We start from the raw sequence: 20,261 nt of genomic DNA, 5'->3' as shown, positions 1-20,261 counted from the left end.
GCATCCGGCACCCTGCCGGAGAGGGGAATCATCTCCCGGAGGACTCTTCATCACCATGATCGCCTCCGGATTGATGTGTGAGTAGTTCACCCCTGGACTATGGGTCCATAGCAGTAGCTAGATGGTTGTCTTCTCCTCATTGTGCTATCATTGTTCGATGTTGTGAGCTGCCTATCATGATCAAGATCATCTATTTGTAATGCTACATGTTGTGTTTGTTGGGATCCGATGAATATGGAATACTATGTTATGTTGATTATCAATCTATCATATATGTGTTGTTTATGATCTTGCATGCTCTCCGTTGCTAGTAGAGGCTCGGCCAAGTTGATACTTGTAACTCCAAGAGGGAGTATTTATGCTCGATAGTGGGTTCATGCCTCCATTAAATGCGGGACGGTGACGAGAAAGTTCTAAGGTTGTGGATGTGCTTGTTGCCACTAGGGATAAAACATCAATGCTTTGTCTAAGGATATTTGTGTTGATTACATTACGCACCATACTTAATGCAATTGTCGGTTGTTTGCAACTTAATACTGGAAGGGGTGCGGATGCTAACCTGAAGGTGGACTTTTTAGGCATAGATGCATGCTGGATAGCGGTATATGTACTTTGTCGTAATGCCCGATTGAATTTCACACTACTCATCATGATATGTATGTGCATTGTTATACCCTCTTTATTTGTCAATTGCCCAACTGTAATTTGTTCACCCAACATGCTATTTCTTATTGGAGAGACACCACTAGTGAACCGTGGACCCCGGTCCATTCTTTTACATCGAAATACAATCTACTGCAAACATTGTTCTTTACTGTTCTTCGCAAACAAGCATCATTTTCCACACCATACATTTAATCCTTTGTTACAGCAAGCCGGTGAGATTGACAACCTCACTGTTAAGTTGGGGCAAAATATTTGGATTGTGTTGTGCAGGTTCCACGTTGGCGCCGGAATCCCTGGTGTTGCGCCGCACTACACTCCGTCACCAACAACCTTCACGTGTTCCTTGACTCCTACTGGTTCGATAAACCTTGGTTTCTTACTGAGGGAAACTTGCTGATGTACGCATCACACCTTCCACTTGGGGTTCCCAACGGGCGTGTGCTTTACGTGTCAACACAGTGCTCAAAAATTTTTAAGATCAATCCGACGTTCTGGCTAAGAATACTAATTTTTTTGGTGGCAACACATAATCTGTTTCGGGAAAACAATATATAGGCGCAAGGGCGAGGTCGATGGGCCCCCGAGAGGCCCACACCATAGCCAGGCGCGACTAGAGGTGGGCCCGTGCCATGGCAAGGTGTGGCCACCTTGGTGCCCCCTACGTCTCTGCTTTTGACTCTATCTTCGTGTCGGGGAAATAGGAGGTTTGGCTTTTGCTTCGTCCAATTCCGGGAATATTTCCTGTACAACTTTTCTAAAATACAAAAACAGCAGAAAACAGAACTAGCACTATGACAACTTGTTAATAGGTTAGTTCCATACAATGCATAAAAATTCCACGAAGTGTAAACAAAACATATAGAAATTGGTGTAAAACAAGCATGGAGCATCAAAAATTATAGATACGTTTGCAACGTATCATTGGGCTCGTTTACATGATGAGCCGCCTAATTTCCGTTGCTGTCTCCCTGGCCGACTTGATCATCATAGTGACGTGCTGACCTAGGGCGCCCGTTATTATGGGAATGACCTGTGTAGTGTCCGCCAGCTCCACCACCTCCGTCGCCACTCGATGGTGGTGGGGGAGGGGCCCACTGCGGCCTTGGGGATGAAGTCCTTCATTTCCCCGACTGCCACTACCGCTGCCTGGCGGTGGTGGGGGAGGTGGCGTGGGTAAATCATTACAGAAACTGCCATGATTTCCATTGCATGGAAGATTCTCATCTCGGCGGGAATTACACCGCTTGCCAGGGGACGGCATACTCCGGTTGTTGTTGCGGGGAGTTGGGGAGGTGGCTTTTGAAGAGCATTGCGCCACCATGTTTCTGTAGATGGGCCGGTTATGGACTCATCATCTCGTCACCGGTGCTTGTGGCTATTTTCTCCGGTAGGGACCGTCTTGGCGATTTGCCACATGACGGTGTTTTCTGCTTAGAAGTACGGCAATCGTCCGACTTAATGGCTAGCCGGCCTGTCACAGAGGACGTAGAGAGCTTTTGCTATAAGTATGTTGATTTAAGATAAGGCGCCAGGTGATAGGCCCGCGCTATCTTTCCGGACTTCAGCCACCCTAGATGGCCCTAGATCCTTTTCATTGAGTGATTTGTAGGCATGTGATAGTTTGATCTTGTGCCCGCCAACTTCGAAGTTCCTGGTTGAGATGAGGATGAAGCCGGAAAATCCGCCCGTTCCTTGTTGATGCATGTAAAATGCATCTATGTACTTTGTAGTTTATTGTGCTATATATATTCAATCATATAAGGTGTTATAATCATGTTTAGAATAATTTTGGCGAGTTCCATATAAGATCCCTTTTATTTATAGGGCATTAAAAGCATGTTAGTGGAACGACCCTGTTCTACGCGGTGCTAGCTTGGTACGGCATCGTGGGACATTGGCAATGCTAGCGAGTATATTAGCTTTGCTTTTGTCAAAATCAGTTCAAATTTCTTAGATAGATCTAAAATTTGAATGAAATTCGCCGTCTTTGTTTTACTAATTTGAATTCGTTTGAATCATCTAGTATAATTTATTAAAAGGGCCGGTGTGAGCATCAGCGCTCCTAAAACAGTGGGTATGGTGTGCCGATGTTTTTGGTGGCCACGATTTGAGAGCTGCCGGTGGAAACGCTCAGTACGTCGCTTGTCCAGTTAGTTGGCCTGGAGGGAAAGTAAATTTTGTGGATCTGATTTCTGGCAACGCATTTAAACTACTCGCTGGCACGGCTGCTAGTTGCGCAACTGCTCCGGTCCCATTTTACTCTTCATCTACCCACGGAAATTGTGCCTGCTTCCGCTTCCGGAAATGCCCACGTCTCGTCTCGGCCGCCTATTAAACCACGCCACACTGCCTCTCCATGCATACTCCCACAAACCACATTTGCTAGCTCAGAGTACATACACACGCGACGCGATGGGCTCCGTCAGCTTCCTCAAGACGGTGGCCCGGCTTGTCGTGAACAACTTCTTGGCGGTCGTCGCGGTGGCCGTGGCTGCCACCGTGGTCCGGAAGGCGTGGCCCATCCGCCCCGATGAGATCGTAAACCGGATGCGCGCCTTGCCGCCTGCCCACGTCTTCATCCTGGTGATCCTGGCAGCGGTCCTAGTGAAGATGCGGCGCATGCGACGGGGACGGGACGTGTACCTCGTCGAGTACGGCTGCTTCCGCCCCAAGGCCTGCTACCGCACGCCGTTCGCCACCTGCTTGGAGCACGCGCATCTGATGCCGTACCTCGTCGACGAGGACAGCGTGGCCTTCGCCATGCGGCTGCTCGAGCGGTCCGGCCTCGGAGAGGAGACCTGCGTGCCAGACGCCTACCACTACATGCCCCCGGACCGCAGCCTCAGGGCGTCCCGGGAGGAGGCCGAGTTGGTCATCTTCGCCGCCGTCGACGACGTGTTCGCCAAGACGGCGCCCGTCATCAACCCTGCCGACATCCACGTGCTCGTCGTCAACTGCAGCATCTTCACGCCCGTCCCGGTGTTCGCTGACATGGTCGTAAACAGGTACAAGCTCCGCGCGGACGTCAAGATCGTCAACCTGTCCGGGATGGGTTGCAGCGCCGGCCTCGTCTCCGTCGGCCTCGCCAAGAACGTCCTCCAGACGTCGCCGCCGGGCACGCGCGTGCTCATCGTCTCCACGGAGATCCTGTCGTCTCAGTACTACGTGGGCACGGAGCGCGCCATGCTGCTGCCCAACTGCCTCTTCCGCATGGGCGCCGCGGCCATGATCCTATCCAACTCCGCGGACCACGCGCGGTTCCGCCTCCGCCGCGTCGTGCGCACCGTCACCGCCGCGCGGGACGCGGACTACCGCTGCGTCTTCCAGGAGGAAGACGACAATGGGAACACGGGCATCCGTCTCTCCAAGGACCTCGCCACCACCGCCGGCTACGCGCTCAAGAACAACATCGCAGCCTTTGGACCGCTTGTGCTGCCGGCCTGGGAGCAGCTCCTCGTCGCGCTCACCATCATTAAGCGGAAGCTCCTCAGTGGCCGCGCCAAGGTGAGGCTCTACCGCCCTGACTTCCGCACCGCCTTCGAGCACATCTGCATCCACGCGGGCGGCCGCGGCGTCATCGACGAGGTGCAGCACGGCCTCGGCCTCTCCGACGACGACGTCGAGGCGTCGCGGATGACGCTGCACAGGTTCGGCAACACGTCCAGCAGCTCCGTGCTCTACGAGCTGGCGTACCTGGAGGCCAAGGGCCGGATGGGCATGGGCGACAGGGTGTGGATGATCTCCTTCGGCGCCGGCTTCGACTGCAACAGCGTCGCGTGGGAGTGCATCAAGCCGGCCAGCGACGCCGACGGACCATGGGCCGAGTGTATCAGCCGCTACCCGGTGCAGCTCCCCGAAATCGACAAGGACATGTGAGGCCCGGCAAACACGTATATATGTACGTATGTACATGGTATACCTGTCCAAATGCTGCACATGATGGATGAAGGGTTTAAGAGGATCTCGAGCCGCGTTCGTGAAAGCATATCCAAACGGCGCTTGATCGAGTTTGGGTATGATTTTTCTTCGTGCCCCTTTTGGGAGACATCCCAAACAAGTTTTTACATTAAACTATTTTTATTTTTTTGTATTTTCATTTCAATAGAGAGGAGGAACATTACATAAACTACTACATAATTGGGAACATGGTTTTATACAAACTAGAAAGGTGGCCCTCGCAAATGCGAGGGCATCATTGTAGTGCTTGTGTGAAAAATATGTCTATGTTATGTTTATCATCTTTAATGTGTAATGATTTTTCGAATAGAAGCAAAATAATTTGTTCGCGATGCAACCAATAGAAAATAGCTTATTATATATTGATAGTTAGACAACTAAATGATGAGTTTATTGATCTGTGTGGAGTTTTCTTAGTCTCATTTGCTTTACCCGTTTAAAATACATGACACTTACTTCAGTTGTTTTACCAAAAAAAGGCAAGAAACCGATCCGTCAGACTCTTAATCTAAAAACATGTGTGTACCATCGTTTACGTCTAGAACTTTACTTTTTAATCTCAGACGTTCAGACTAATATCGCCGGTTTATATTTTCAGCATATATGGATTAATCTAGTGCATTGAAAAACATCCTTATATAGTCTTTTATTATGGAATCCTAGCTCATAATAGTAAACTAATTATCAAAATATAGTCATCTTTGTATACTCGCCGATCTTCAAACGCGGGAAAAGTTATGTCCGTCTCATACGTGTGACGTAAGAACCAGTTTAGTTGTTTTACCAACAATTGGCATGAAACCGATCCGCCAGACTCTTAGTCTAAAAAAATTTACATACCATCGCTTACGTGCCAGAATTTTATTTTTTAATCTTAGACTTTCAGATTAATATCACCGGTTTATATTTTCAGTATATATGAATTAATCTAGTGCATTGAAAAATACCCTTACATTATTTTTTAGTATAGAATCCTAGCTCATAGCAGTAAATTAATTATCAGAATATAGTCGTCTTTGTAAACTCACCGATCTTCAAGCTCCACAAAAGCTAGCGTGAATGCGTTAAAGTTGATGATTCTTGAAAAATATGTACGGAGTAGTATTTTTTTGAAAAATTATCATTTCCCAATTTTATTAATAAAATCACGCTAGGTTCAAAACATGGAAAGAAATCTAGAATAAATATTTAGTTGCCCTAAGATTACTTTTGTATTTTCCTATGCACTCATAAAATATATATACTCAAACTGCCATATGTACGTTGTTCGAGTCAACTTGGTACCTTATTTTTTGGTAAAAAATCAAGATAGGATGCTTTGGAGACGTAGCTTGACCGGTTGCGAAAAAAAAAACACGTACTATGAGGAGACCAATAATGAGACGATCAGCTTTGCTTTAGCGTGGTACGGCCAGCTAGCTAAGCCAGCCTTCGGCGCTCTATCTATTCTATCGTGTGAAAAAGGGACAATTCGTTTTGGTAAAGAAAATTGTAGTCTCATAATTGATCGTGTCAACTGAACTGCTCTCCGGTTACGTAACTATTATCATTTGTTAAATCCTAGCCACAAATTTTAGATCTAACTATTGAAATAATTTAAGTGATGTGGATCAACCTAATGTCTTTATTTTAAAGAAAATTGTAGTCTCATAATTGATCGTGTCAACTGAACTGCTCTCCGGTTACGTAACTATTATCATTTGTTAAATCCTAGCCACAAATTTTAGATCTAACTATTGAAATAATTTAAGTGATGTGGATCAACCTAATGTCTTTATTTTAGTTCCGCATTTTGCTTTTAGTATATAATAGATTAATACATAGTTTGGAACATGGTTTACACAAACTAAATACATAGTTAAAACATTGCAAAATGAGAAAACATAACTACAGTTGGCCTCACAGATTTTGTATGTTTGCTGCCAAAAAAGAACATTATCATACACTTTCAGTCACCCAAACTAGAAAATCCAGCTGGTAATGATAGCCATGTTGGTCCTATGCAGGAAGAACATACATAAACCTCCGTGACCATTTTCGCTGCAAAGAAAGAACACTCGGCGTGTTCAATCGTCGTCCTCTTCATCGTCGCCGTGGTAGTGCAGGCGGCAGGACGTGTCGTCCAACACCTTCATGCTTATCTCTCGTCGCCTTGGTAGGAGAATGTGGACGCAGCCGTCTTGGAGGTCGTGGAAGCGCGCGAACTTCTCCCAGTCGGTGTGGTGTAAATCTTGACGCGCCCGTCGAAGAGCACGTCCACTGGCCATTGGCAGAAGCCGTAGCCAGCCTCCCGCAGCTGCAGCGCGGCCGGCTCGTTGCCGGCGACGAACTCTGCGAACTTGTCCGGCAGCCTCTGGATGGCGAGTGGGTCGCCATTGAGGAAAACGATGAACTTGAACTCCCACTCCCCTCGGAAGACGACGATGTCGCATGCGACGACAACCGTGCAGGCCTTGCTGCTCCAGCACGGCCGCAGCCACGGCCATGGCCGTGACCTCGGCCTCGGGCTCTACCAGCCATGGAATGGCACTCGACTCTTGAGATGGTTGTGGCTAGGGTTGGGGAGAGATGTGCTAGGGTTTGTGTGTGAGGGACGATGCGAGAGCACACCTCTTTATAGGCCGGAAGGAGAGCGGTGGCGCTCATTAACGCTGGCACGTAGAGCTAGGCGCGATGAGGTGCATCGCCGCGCCTCTGCGGAAACTGCACCTTCGTTGTGCGCTAATAACTTCCATCGCGAGGTAGGCAACAGTTAGGTTAAATTTGAATGTGTCAATGACGCGTCGGGCCAGCCACTCCCCGCCTCGCTTCTCGGTCTGTCCGGCATGCCCGGAGCGTCCCCTGTGGACCGGGGACGGGCTCGGGGTGCCAGACACCGTATTGGGCCCCGCTGGACGGAAGGAGGCTTTGAGGCGCGCGACTGGGAACAAAAAAAATTGCTGAGCACCCAAAAGCCTTTGAGGGACGCGGCTGGAGATGCTCTAAGGGCACCCACAATGTGTAGCCAAATGTGGTTCTATATTTGCTTTTTTGGCTTTTGAAATTAGTTCCCTACATTGTGAAGTAGTTCCAAAAGAAGCAAAAGTGAGAACCGGAGCAAGTTGCTCCGATGCCAAGTCCGTGGACAAATTCTTGATGGAATAAAAAAAATGCATACTCCCTCCATCCTCAAATAAGTGGACATATAGCTCTAAACTTTATCCACAAAAGAGCGTACTCCTATCTTTCCAATGCATTTTAATTGCTTCTCTCTCATCGCACGGAGTTCAAACCCAATAATATTGAGCACATGTTCTGTTTATTTTCTACATGCACTTAGATCATTGGAGGTGAAAGAATTAAAGAAGATAGATGCATCTTCCCAATGCATTTTTTTATTCCACTTGATAATTTATCTTGGAAAACCCGCATGTACACTTATTTGTGGACGGAGGGAGTATCTAAGGCTGGTCATAGTCAGTGGCGGAGCCACGTTGAGAGCTGTGTGGTCAATTGACCACACAGCCTTTTGCCATGTTCTTTGTATTTTGGTATTAATCTTGTAAAAAGTATTTAAAATAAACAAAAATTATATGCATTTGACATCACAGATTTGAAATGACAACACTGACTTTAAGTTCGGCTCCGCCACTGGTCATAGTGGTAAGTATTATGTAGTAGTATCATGCATATGATATAGTGGGTAGTATCATTGAGTAGTATCATAGTTATGCTATATTTATTATTTTTTAGAATCTCAATGTAAATTTGTGTACAAGATTTGTTTAGCATTAACTTTTCTCGTTGTTTGCGCTATGATACAGTATCTACCTATGTTACTCTAATCTCCTCTCTCCTACTTAATTAGCTGCCACATCAGCATTTTTATGGGACCAATGTCCATGATACTAGCTATATGATACTAGCACTATGGCTAGCCTAAGGAAGAAAGAGAAGATGGTTGAGGTGACAGAGAGCATAGCTGGAAAGAAAAAACAATTCCTTTACATTGTTTGTGTCTACTGGGGCCCACTATATAGATATTTGGAACTAGGCAATATTGTAGAGGTGTTGCCATATATCGCTTTGATGCCAAATCGTGTGTTTGGTCAGATTTGACGATTTATACATTGTGGATGCCGTAAGGTAGTCGGATAGACTAAAATGTACAGATCTATATATGTATGTTGATGATTGGTGTACTAGTACTTGTATCAGTTAATGCGTATAGTATGGTTGATCTTTTTCCTGTTTGTGGACTACTTAGAGCATCTCCAGTCGCGTCCCCCAAACCGTCCCCCAAAGAGATTTGGGGCGCTGGACAAAAAAAGAGTTCCAGCCGCGTCCCCCAAAGCCTATTTTTGTCCGGCGCGGCCCGATACGGTGTCCGGCGCCCCGAGCCCGTCCCCGTCCCACAGGGGACGCTCCGGGGACGCCGGACACAATGAAAAGCGAGGCGAACCGACGCGGGCCCGACCCGTCAGCGGCACGGAAGGCTAAAACCCCGTCGCCTACCTTTGGTCAAGCGACGTTAATGGCGTCCCTGTTTTCCCGAGCGACGCGAGGGACGCGTCTCGTCGTGCATGGCCGCGTGGCCGTCCGCGCCGGAGTTATTGCGTGCAACCACCCGCTGCCGCCGCTGTTTTAAGACGCCCTGCAGTTATCGCCGCTCATAATCCTTCTCATCGCCGCCGCCTCCCCCCTCCCAGATCCTCTCCTCACCGCTCAAAAAATGTCGAGCTCGTCCTCCCGCAAGATCGCCGCGGCGAACGGCCCGGACGCGGCGGCCTCACCGTGGCGGAGGCGTGGGCGCCGTACCACGCCCGTATCCGGTCCCGCCGGACATGCGGGCCGCCAGCGGCCGGCGGCTAGAAGATGGCCGTGAACGGCATTGGCGTTCCGCCGCCGCCGAAGCCGAAGACGGAACAATGGAGCGACGCCATCAAGGCCCGTCGGGCTCACCTCACCGCCGAGGAGCGGTTGGATCCGACGTGGGCGGTCAACGACAACGACGCCTGGTGGACGACGTACTTCCAGGCGAAGTACGACGTCGAGATGCACAGCACCGACAACCTCGTCGGCGGCCCCAACAGGCTGGAACAGGGAAGGCCGCGCCTGTTCCGGGGCGTTCGGGCGCACCCTCGAGAACGTCATCCGCGGCCTCGCAACGGGCGCTCCAAGGCCGGAGATGCCGTCGTCGCCGCCGCCGTCTCCTCAATGGCAGCCGAGGAGGACGACGTACTCGTCCTCCTCGCACTCTTCTTCCTCGGGACCGGCGCGATCGACGCCGTCCTCGTCGTACCGGTCGGCGCCCTACACCGTCCCCAAACGGGAGGTCAAGGAGGAGCCGGCGACGCCCGTCAACACGAGGCGTGGCGGTAGCGGCAGCGGGCGGCAGCAAGGGAGGCGCGGCGGCGCCCTCCTCATCCCGAAGCCGGAGGTCAAGGAGGAGCCGGAGCAAGCGTCGCAGGCGGCGCTGCTGGCGGAGTACGAGCGGCAGCAGCCACTACACCACAGCACTAGAACCCCAACTGTTAAGTTGGTCGGGAAAGCAGCTTACGCCAACAGAAAGTCGGTCGGGGATTAGTTTTGCCGACCGATGTTGTCGGTCACCGTAAGTCCGGTCGGCAAAGGCCTTTCCCGACCGACATAAGTTTGCCGACCGACGGTTCGACACCATTCCTAAGGCTTTCCCGACCGACGTTTTCTTTGCCGACCGTCAATTGTTTCCCGACCAACATTTCTTTGCCAACCAAACTTCGGACGAGGTAAGTTTTACCGACCAACTTTCCGTTGGCACGTACCAGAGAATGGTTCTTTCTAACAGTTGGTCGGTGTTTCTTTTGCCGACCAACACTTCAGTAATTTAGATATATGAATGGCAAAATTCACTATATTCTTATATTCGACACAATCATAAATGCATACCAAATAAATAATAGCACACATGACTCTGATATGGATTAAACTCTTACAATACCAATTGTTCATATGTTCTCATCTGATTACAACATAGTCAACATAACATAGATAAGTTGTCACCGCATATAAGCAGGTTTTACAAAATGGAAACCAATGACTACCATATGACCAAGTTTGCTCCATTACACAATTCATTCTACTGATGGGAAACATCCAGGTACTTGGTGGCTTGGTGGCTCGCGGGAAATGTTTAGCATGATAATTCATATTTAGAGGGGACACCTGCACAAACAAGTACAAACATATAAGATTACGTTGTTACATACATTCTCAGTTTGGACGAACTAGTACAAATAGATAGAGTGAAAAAACAAATACAAGCAGGCACCCAACTCTTAGCCATATGTTCGACCCAAAATTAGCAGGCACTAAACAGACAGACGATGGACGGCATCACAGAACATCTACATGCCAGCGGCCAACGGCGGAGGCAGGAAATTTGTTTACGGGGGAAAACAGGGACTCATTCTCATCAGGTATACGCAAAACAGGGACTCATTCTCAGCAGGTATACAGCAATACCACCAAACAATATCCATTACAAGGTATAATCGCTGGCGAGTAACGGAGACTCAGCTTTCTCTAAAGAATAAGGAGGCTGATCTACTCACAATGGTCCCATCGCTACTTGATACATGATAAATTGCAGTTACAAAGCAAAGAGGTGAAATACTGTACGCATGTTTTCTTACATTAAAGAAAAGGATAGTAGTATGTTTCCTTTAATCTTCGTCTCTTCTTCCTTTGAATTGAAAATAAAAAACGAAAGGCTCAGCATGAAAATACTATTGCACCCACCTGTGCATTAGTTTTGTTCAAAGTACATATCTGTTTAAGATTCAGGTATTGGGTTTACCAAGTAGTACTTTTACTTGGTACAGAGACTTAATTTTCTTCATGCATTAGTAATGGCAGCGGTTGAATGGAAAAATAAAGTAATACCAGTATAGATTATATGTGACGGTAGAGGTTGAATGGAAAAATAAAGTAATACCAGTATAGATTAGATGTGATGGCAGCTTAGGCTGCAACTTCAGTTTTCAGCAGTGTATCTTCATTTTTAAAAATGCTATGTTGTTAAACTAATACTACAGGCAGGATGAGAATAAAGAACACAAGTATAGAAGTTTTACTCACATCATCTTCAGTTGATGTCTTCGAAACTGATTTTGAACTGAAAAATCTCAGTGGCGAGATGAGCCAGACACAGCTGGTTTGTAGGGCTTCATCTACCAAAACTATCACAAGTGAGCATAACAGAAACAACTAAGGATGTGCATAAAACACACAGGCATGCATGGTGATTACCTTGCTAGATGGCCATGCAATGGACCTTGTGACAGCATCCCTAATGTATAGTAAGTCCTCGTACTGATATGGAAGAATAGTATCCCTTTTAATGGCAACATTCACAATAACCTCATAAGTACCAGGTCCAAGGGGCTCCCCACCCACAGTTGTGTCTGGATCGACTGAGAGAACTGTTGCCTTAGCAACAGGAGTTTCAGGACCAGTCCATGCATAGAGAAGCACATCCATCCCAATCTGAAAAGAATGATATATATATATGCAACAAGGATGCATGAGAAAATTACAAAAACATGGAAGCAAAGAAATTTAAATATGCAGTAAGGATGCATGTGAAGCTTACAAGGCTTTCATCTTGCTGGGTTGAAGAGTTTCTTGGATTTGCAACAAATTTCCTTCTCTGAACATTGTCATCTTCACCGTCCTCTTCATCGCCATCTTCGCCATCAATTTCTTCCTCAATTTCATCTATTGAGTTCTGCCAAAAATAATATGTAACTTACTGCATGCATGATGAATATTTAAGGCAATGAACAAATTAGGTATGTGCAAAATTGTTTATTACTTGTCGAGAACTAGAACCATGTTGCAAGCTAGGAGCCTCCAAATTATGCCCTCCTTTTGAAGCTGCCATCATTTCTTGCATTTTGATCATTTGTTGCTGCATTTGTTGCATCTGCTCCTCCAAAGTGCTCATGCGGTGTTCAGCTTCTCGACGTGCTACCATTTCAACTAGAACCCTTGTGCTCACTTTACCCCGTGTATCCGGTGTGCCCACATCTTGAGGTGTTGGCCCTAGACCTAACACACGAACACGACCCCTTGGCTCTTTCATTCCAACAACTCGTGCAAACAGATCACCTTCTTTCAAACTCTTTTCCTTCCAGTCAGGGTGGACATTAGCTGCCCGTAGGAGTTCACTCTGCATAGTGAATTGCATTTACTATAACATATTTTCTAAATGATAGAAAATATAGAAGGCAAAAGAGACATACAATAACTGGAGCTGCCTCTGGCACGTGTTGTCCTTTGTTTGGTCCTTTCTTGAGCGTGTGTGTTCTGATGAACACTTCGTCTCTCCGAGGGGCATACCCAAGTTCATCAGCCTACAAACATTTTTTGTTTCTCACTATTTATTAGATTTTGAAACACAGCGTCACCTTCTTTTCTAACTGGGTCAATATTCTTACCATTTCTTGGGCAACACGGGCATGACTCTTGCTGCCAGCTGTATGAGGCACGGTTGACTTGGCGCGATTTTCTTTGGCTGTAGAACTGCGAGCCTGCAAGGATTTGCATTTGCATTCAAATGTACGGCTATTTGCATTTATATTTGATCCTGCAAGAAAATGGGAAGGCTAACTTACTTCGAATTCAGGAGATCTCCAATATTTAAGAAGGTCCTTCCAATCAGCTTCGCTAATTCTATCATCACATCTAGGCATAAGCTCTTCGTCAGTCAATTCAGGATCAAACTTTGTCTTCTTTAAATCTGCCTTCCATTCCTTCCATTTTCTCTGTGAAGTGTTAATGACATATTTGAGAGCGATTGAGTCCAGCTCATAAAATCCCTGTTCAAGTGAAGTGTTAATGACATGTTTCAGAAGACACTCAGCTAGATGGCTTTAAGTAGAACATGTAAGTTGTAAATTATGTAATACCTGTAAGTGATCCCACACTAGCAACTTTGTTTCTTCATCAACATCTCTCCAATCTATAGCTTTTGGTGGTATATGCTTCCTGACCAGAGTGCCAATGAAATTGGCAAATTCAGTTGCATCTGGCCCAATTGGTTGGCCATACTCATTGAATGGAATTTTGATTTTCGTCTTATTCATCCTTGCATATATGTTGGCCTTTTTAGTTATCGTTCGCCCACCTTTCTCACCATCAACAAGCTTGGTAGTGATCTCTGCACATTAAGAAAATTAACTGAGATAACTGAGATATTCTAGCTAGTTAGAATAGGCTATAGTCTGAAACAATTATAACCTACTATACCTTTGGAAGGTTGGTCTGTAGGATTTGCATTACCACTTTCATTTGCTCCCCTGGACCTCAAAACACGTCTTTCAGTTGTATTTTCAAGTGTTGAGGAGGGTGTCTGCATAGATATGTCACAATTATAAGCTACATTTGCAAGAAAATGAACTCAGATAGATATGTCATAATTATACCTTTCTTTTTTTCTGTTTTGGGGGTCGGCTTCCTTCGCAGGCATCTTTAAATGCAACACTTGCCCGGTGTATACCTAGGCGTGCCATCCTTTCCTCATTTTCTTCCACCATCCTGTTTCTAGCTAGTTCATACTCAACTTGTGCTAGCTGTTCATTGGTGACCATCACATCTTTAGTCTTTCCTCTTCCGCTTGCCATTTTTCCTGCAAAAGGAACAATATATGAATACATTGCTGAAACTAGAAAGCATAAAAGAAAATTTGTACACATGGCTTACTTTTTCTTAACAACTAGTCCATCAATATCTGTCCTACTAGAACCAATACCTCCATCGGCAACACTAACACGTATAGAAGTGCATGGATCAAGCAATGTTGCACGCAAAGCATTATCAGGCTCAATATTTTCTGCTTCATTTATGTCATAATATGATGGTATAACAACAGTAGACCACTCAGCATCAATGGGATCTTCAACATAGTAAACTTGAGTTGCCTGTGATGCTAAAATGAAAGGCTCGTCTAACATCTTCTCACCGGTATTGAATATATGCTTGAAATTCACAGAAGTGATTCCAAACTGATCAGTCTTTACCCATTTATCTTCTACACGATTGTCGACCCTGTCACATTTTAGCAACACTACTTTCCCCTCATGTTGATATTTTGCAAGGACATAAAATTTTGTTCTCGACCAATGATTTAGCAAATGCATAGCCCAAGAATCTAGCTAGCCCTTGTATGTACTCCTCTGTATGCCTACATGCAAGCGTACATATGCTGCGAGTTACATCAGATTTCAACAAGTACTAAAGCCTAAGAAATTGAAAAATGTGTGTCGTACCTAGGTGCATTCATCCAACTTTTATCCATATTAGTTGCACACTTGATTATTATCGGATCAGCAGAAAAGGCTGACAGAATAATATCAGAGACACAAAGAAAATAATGTCAATTATAGGTCGACCCACTTAATTACTACCGGATAAACAGAAACTCCTAATACAATAATATCAGATCAGGCGACATAAAAGAGACGGCATGCACCCAGTGTACACATAATAAAACTGATACACACCCATAAACAAAAAAGATTGAAGAGAACGGACAAAGAATTAGTAAGTTCACTCACCAACTGCTGTGGTGGGACACTGACAGCCAGGGAGAAGGATTGTTGCGCCGCCGCCACAAAGTCGTGAGTCGCTGGGATCAAGAATCCTAATAATAAATAATTATACAATATAAATTAGGCTCAAGTAATATTAATAAATTAGTGCCAAACAAAAATATTCTAGTAAGCAACGACCAACAATAGACTACTGGCTGCTTATAAATTAGAGAGATGAGAAACTACCTAACCATACTTTCATTCTCACACTTTTCTGTTCAAGAAGTGTTCCCGGCAAAATAGAAACAAAAGTTGTATTGCAGTCAAGCTAGAGCCGATGGATAAATTAAGCACAACTTACTAGTACTAGCACATGTACAACCGACTACTCAAACATCAAAAATGTTGTGTCTCAATCTTGGATCTAGCAGTAATACAAGAAAACTTAGTACAACCTGTAGCTTTCATCCCTTCCATGTATAACTCGTAAGCTAATGAACTAGCAAAATAAACAGCTACAAAATAGAAATCGATGGATTCATCAAACCCATGTACACAGAAGTAGCTAATCGTCTCTAGTACTACTTAGAAGTTATCTGATTTGAGCAGCTGCAATGTTGTATGAGCATTCCGACTGAAAGTGGTCAATCACAGAAGTTAACTAATCCTCTAAACTTCACCTACCGCTCTGACCCACCTGTGCATATACGTATTCCTCTCAAATGGACTAGAAACAGATCTGGCGAAAATAATTTGTTGTGCTGCGGCCACTAGCTAGCTAGGCAAGGTCCTCTCTGTTTGCTAAAAGCGGCTCAATACTGCCACGCGAGGGCGGGAGAGCGCTGGCCGTCAGCATCAATACATCACGCAGAGAGAGAGAGAGAGAGAGGGGAGGAGGTCACCTCACTCGAATACGAAAATCCCCACGGGTTGCAGCTGGGTGAGGGCTGTAATGGCGATGGCTTGGGAACGGAGATCTCACGGTTGGCCACCAGATGGGAGCGCGTGGGGCAGGTCGTGCTCGCCGGATGGGTGCGCCACCGCAGCGGAGACAACACTTCGAGCGGCCAGGAGAGCTTGAGGAGAGCTTGAGCGTGTGGGGGCGGCAGGAAGATGTTGCGGCGGAGAGGCTGGCCGGAGCTCAGAGCCGCACTCGTGGATGGATTTGGGGATTTAGGGTTCATTATAAGCGGCCGCCGCGGAGGAGATTTTGGTGTGGTGGGGGCAATGAAAGTTTTCGCGCCGTTGGGCCAAATGTTGGCGCTAATATTTTCACCCCCCGCGGGCCGGCCCACTTAACGACTGACAGTTGGTCGGGATTCTTTGCCGACCGACGATCCGACGTGTATGGCAGAAATGCCGACCAACTGTCGGACACCAAAGTTTGACACATTGCCGACCGAAAGTCAGACGTTATCTGAAGACATTGCCGACCAACAGTTCGACATAAACTATGCCGACCAACGTTCTGTTGGCCATGTCGACTTTTACCGACCAACATCAGTCGGGAATCAAGTGCTGTGGTGTAGTGAGCGGCTCATCGCCAGCAGCGACGACCCCGAGGACTGCCCAGGGCTGCGGGCGGGGTTCTTGGCGTCCATGGACGACAAGGACGCCTGGAGGGGCGACCTGGACGCGGCGATCGCCATGTCCATCCGCGACTCCGGCAAGCCGCTGGTGGACCTCACCGACGACGGCGAGGCGAGACCAAGCGGCTTGGTGAAGGACGAGCCCGTGGACGAGCCCGTCGACGAGCGCGTCAAGCGGGAGGTCGTCACCGACGAGATGTACAACTTCCAAGCAGTACTACGACGCCTCCGGCCGCCGCAAGTGGTTCTAGATTAGGTTTAGTTTTAAAGTTAGTCAAATTTCGTTCGAATCTATGTAAGTTTGGACGAATCTAATCGAATCTAGTTAAGTTTAAAATTTGCGAAATTTTGTTTGGGGGACGCGACGTCCCCCAAACGCGGCACGAACGAAATACGTCCCCCAAACGCTCAATCCGGCGCGGTTTGGGGGACGGTTTGGGGGACGCGGCTGGAGATGCTCTTATGTTAAGGACTATAGGCAAGTACAGTATAATAACTGGGTTCTCAAAAATATTCCTAAAGCTTTTTGAAAATGCCAGATTACCACCATGCATGGTTTTCTGATGAACTACGGCTTTAAATATTTTGACGTGTTTGCCTTCAAGTACTCCCTCTACATATGCCAAAATATAGCGCGTGTAAAACTTTTTAGAAGTCAAACCGTCTAAACTTCACAAAAAAATCAACAAGAAGTTTGACATTAGCGAAAACAAAAATGCGTTATAATGACAAGGAAGGACTAATTAATAATGTGATTTCACATAGCATGATATGGCCAAAACTGCAATATAATGCAGTTTATTAGCATTATAATGTTTTTGCAATATTAGCAAAAGAAGTTTATAGCACATGTCCAAAACAGAGAAAAATAGCGCCATCATTTCATAGTGTATCCCAAGTTTCCAACTCCCAGGCAGTAGCTCCACACTGACAATTCGCATGCATGCATGACTGTAAAAAGAGAACGTCGCTTGCATGCGCTTCTCGTACGTTTACCGTCGGTTCTTGTCGGCCGGCCGGGCCACGCCACGCGAGCTAGCTATAGGTGCACTGACTACGTAATTAAACACCTCACAGTTACGACACCTAACTTGCGTGTGTCCAAATAACCAAACGACACGGTAAGTTCTCCTTCGATAGAACTAATTTGTTCATAAAAGAATTTTGTAAATTTATTGATCATATTTACAGTACTACCTTTGTTCATAAAAGAAATTTGTAAATTTATTTAAGTTTAAATGTATAAATACTACACAATCTTCGATATCCTTTTATGGATGGAGGGGTTATTACTTCTTTCATCTATAAAAGGATATCTTAAATTTATCTAAATATGTAGGTATCTACACACTAAAAATACATCAAGATACATGCATATCTTGATAAAATTAAGATCTCCTTATCTGAACAGAGGGAGTAGTAGAAAAAGATAATTAAACATGCATCCGTTGCACCAAATAAATTCGCTGGATGATCGGTCACATGTATGATCCAGTTTAGACGAGAGCTTGCGGTGTTTGAACATACGAGTACGGACCTAACATGCATGCGTGATGGGCTGCTGGGGTCAGGACGAATACGGCAACATTAACACTTGCAAGGACGATCCGATCTAGGTTTAGATCACAGCGCGCTGCTCCTTGCCCAAGCAAGAGCTTGTGTCCATGTCTGACTGTTCCCAATTAATGTCCGTATAGCGTCGCTCTTAGCTTTTGATCGTGGGCTGGATCACATCATACTGTACATGTACCTGCAACCATCCACTTGGGATTTATAGCGCACATGCATGCGGCCTCTCTCTTAGCACAATGTTTATGCATGCTGTATGTGACTTGCTAAATGAGCCGGGTTAGAGCATCTCCAGTCGCGTTCCCCAAACCATCCCCCAAACCGCGCCGGATCGAGCGTTTGAGGGACATGTTTCGTTCGTGCCGTGTTTGGGGGACGTCGCTCCCCAGCCGCGTCCCCCAAACGCCGCCCCCAAACATTTAAAATAATTTTTCTTGGCATTTTTATTTCAATTTCCACAAACTAATACATAATTGGGAACGTGGTTTACACGAAGACACAGTTTGGAACATGGTTTTCCACAAACTAATACATAGTTTGAACCATGGTGGACACAAATATAAAATATTGCAAAGAAACTAAACCTAACTAGGCCGTGCATCGAAGGTTTCCGTGTTCGCTGCTAAGAAAGAACACTCGAGAGCACACCCAGATCACCTAAACTCGGAAAATCCAGCGGGAGGATGGTGCCCTTGTTGGTTCTACCGATGAGGCGAACGAGCGTAAACCTCCGTGCACGTATTCGCTGCGAAGAAACAACACTCGGCCGTCCTCCTCGTCGGTGCCGGCGTCGTGGGAGTCCCTGTCGCCGTGGTAGTCCCGGAGGCGGCGCCTCTCGTCGAAGACCTTGACGCTCATGTCCCCGTTGCCGAAGTAGGAGAACACGAGGATGAAGCCGGCTTCGAGGGCTGTGGTGGCGCGCGAACTTCTCCCGGCCCGATGTTGAGGTACATCTTGCCGCGCGCGTCGTAGATCGTGTTGACGATCCACCGGCGATAGCCGCACGAATGCTCCCGCGGATGCATCGTGCGCGGGCGTACGCCGCCGACGTACTCGGCGAAGGTGTCCCGGCAGCCTCGCGGATGCCGCGCGGGTCGCCCTTGAGGACGTGGACGAACTCGAACAGACGTCCGGCTCCACGTCCATCTCCGACGATGAAGACGACGGCGGCGTGGAGGCGACGGCGAGCGTTCAGCTATGCCGCGGCCACGACCACGACCACGGCCGCAGCCGCGAGGTCGGCCTCCGCCTCTACCAGACATAGCGTCGAGTCTTGTTGAGAGATGGTGGTGGCTAGGGTTTGGGAGAGAGGCGCTAGGGTTTGTGTGTGAGAGGGACGATGAGAGGCGCCCCTTTTATAGGCCGGAGGGAGGCGGAGGAGCGGTGGCGCTCATTAACGCCGGCACGCGAGCTAGGCGCGACGGGACGCGCTCGCCGCGCCCTCTGCGGAACCGCACCGTCGCTGCGCGCCAATAACTTCCGCGAGGTAGGCGACGGTTAGGTTTAAATTAATTGTGCCGTTGACGGGTCGGCCCCGCCACTCCCCGCCTCGCTTTTCGTTGTGTCCGGCGTCCCCGGTGCGTCCCCTGTGGGACGGGGACGGGCTCGGGGCGCCGGACACCGTATAGGAGCGCGCCGGACAAAAAAGGGCTTTGGGGGACACGGCTGGAACGCATTTTCTGTCCGGCGCGCCCCAAATTCCTTTGAGGGACGCTTTGGGGACGCAGCTGGAGATGCTCTTATTAAGTTGGACCACATGCGCGCGATCTAAGATGTTCGTCTCCTTTCTCACTTTTTTCTTGGAAGCAATATTGCTAATTCTTCTTCAGTTCTTTGTTGGTAACTACTCCCTCCGGCCTCCATTCTGTTCTGATTGTAGTTTAAATTTGAACTAAGCCATCTTCAACGCTTTGACTCATTTTGGATA

General features: G+C 47.1%; 2 protein-coding genes and 1 long non-coding RNA gene across 3 annotated transcripts; 1 reads left to right on the top strand and 2 right to left on the bottom strand.

Annotated features, from left to right (window-relative positions):
• The first annotated feature begins 3,078 nt into the window (after positions 1-3,078).
• Positions 3,079-4,542, top strand: LOC124686607 (3-ketoacyl-CoA synthase 6-like). The gene has a single exon (XM_047220527.1). The coding sequence runs from the start codon at positions 3,079-3,081 to the stop codon at positions 4,540-4,542; it is 1,464 nt and encodes a 487-aa protein (XP_047076483.1).
• A 6,195-nt stretch (positions 4,543-10,737) lies between these two features.
• On the bottom strand, positions 10,738-12,524 carry LOC124686606. The gene is made up of 5 exons (XR_006997880.1): positions 12,458-12,524; positions 12,236-12,370; positions 11,893-12,129; positions 11,722-11,813; positions 10,738-10,806 (listed from the first exon to the last, which is right to left on the bottom strand). It is a non-coding gene; the product is annotated as an uncharacterized LOC124686606 (long non-coding RNA).
• On the bottom strand, positions 11,769-15,520 carry LOC124689820. The gene is made up of 12 exons (XM_047223289.1): positions 15,423-15,520; positions 15,201-15,286; positions 14,070-14,272; positions 13,894-13,996; positions 13,554-13,804; positions 13,260-13,463; positions 13,083-13,175; positions 12,888-12,998; positions 12,458-12,814; positions 12,236-12,370; positions 11,893-12,129; positions 11,769-11,813 (listed from the first exon to the last, which is right to left on the bottom strand). Exons 1-12 carry the CDS (start codon positions 15,428-15,430, stop codon positions 11,769-11,771), a joined length of 1,833 nt encoding a protein of 610 aa, XP_047079245.1. The 5' UTR covers positions 15,431-15,520.
• Between the last annotated feature and the right edge of the window lie 4,741 nt (positions 15,521-20,261).

Source organism: Lolium rigidum, chromosome 2 (genome assembly GCF_022539505.1).
Source record: "Lolium rigidum isolate FL_2022 chromosome 2, APGP_CSIRO_Lrig_0.1, whole genome shotgun sequence".
Classification (NCBI taxonomy): Eukaryota; Viridiplantae; Streptophyta; class Magnoliopsida; order Poales; family Poaceae; genus Lolium; species Lolium rigidum.
Note: the sequence above shows the minus strand (reverse complement) of the source record. Positions and strands in the feature narration are given on the sequence as shown.

What these genes read in the sequence shown, in the direction of transcription:
- LOC124686607 (XM_047220527.1), top strand. Translation starts at nt 3,079, where the DNA reads ATGGGCTCCGTCAGCTTCCTCAAGACGGTGGCCCGGCTTGTCGTGAAC.
- LOC124689820 (XM_047223289.1), bottom strand. An exon ending in TACAGACCAACCTTCCAAAG is followed by an intron (nt 13,805 to 13,893) that starts GTATAGTAGGTT and finishes CTTAATGTGCAG; the next exon opens with AGATCACTACCAAGCTTGTT. An exon ending in CAGAGGCAGCTCCAGTTATT is followed by an intron (nt 12,815 to 12,887) that starts GTATGTCTCTTT and finishes TTCACTATGCAG; the next exon opens with AGTGAACTCCTACGGGCAGC.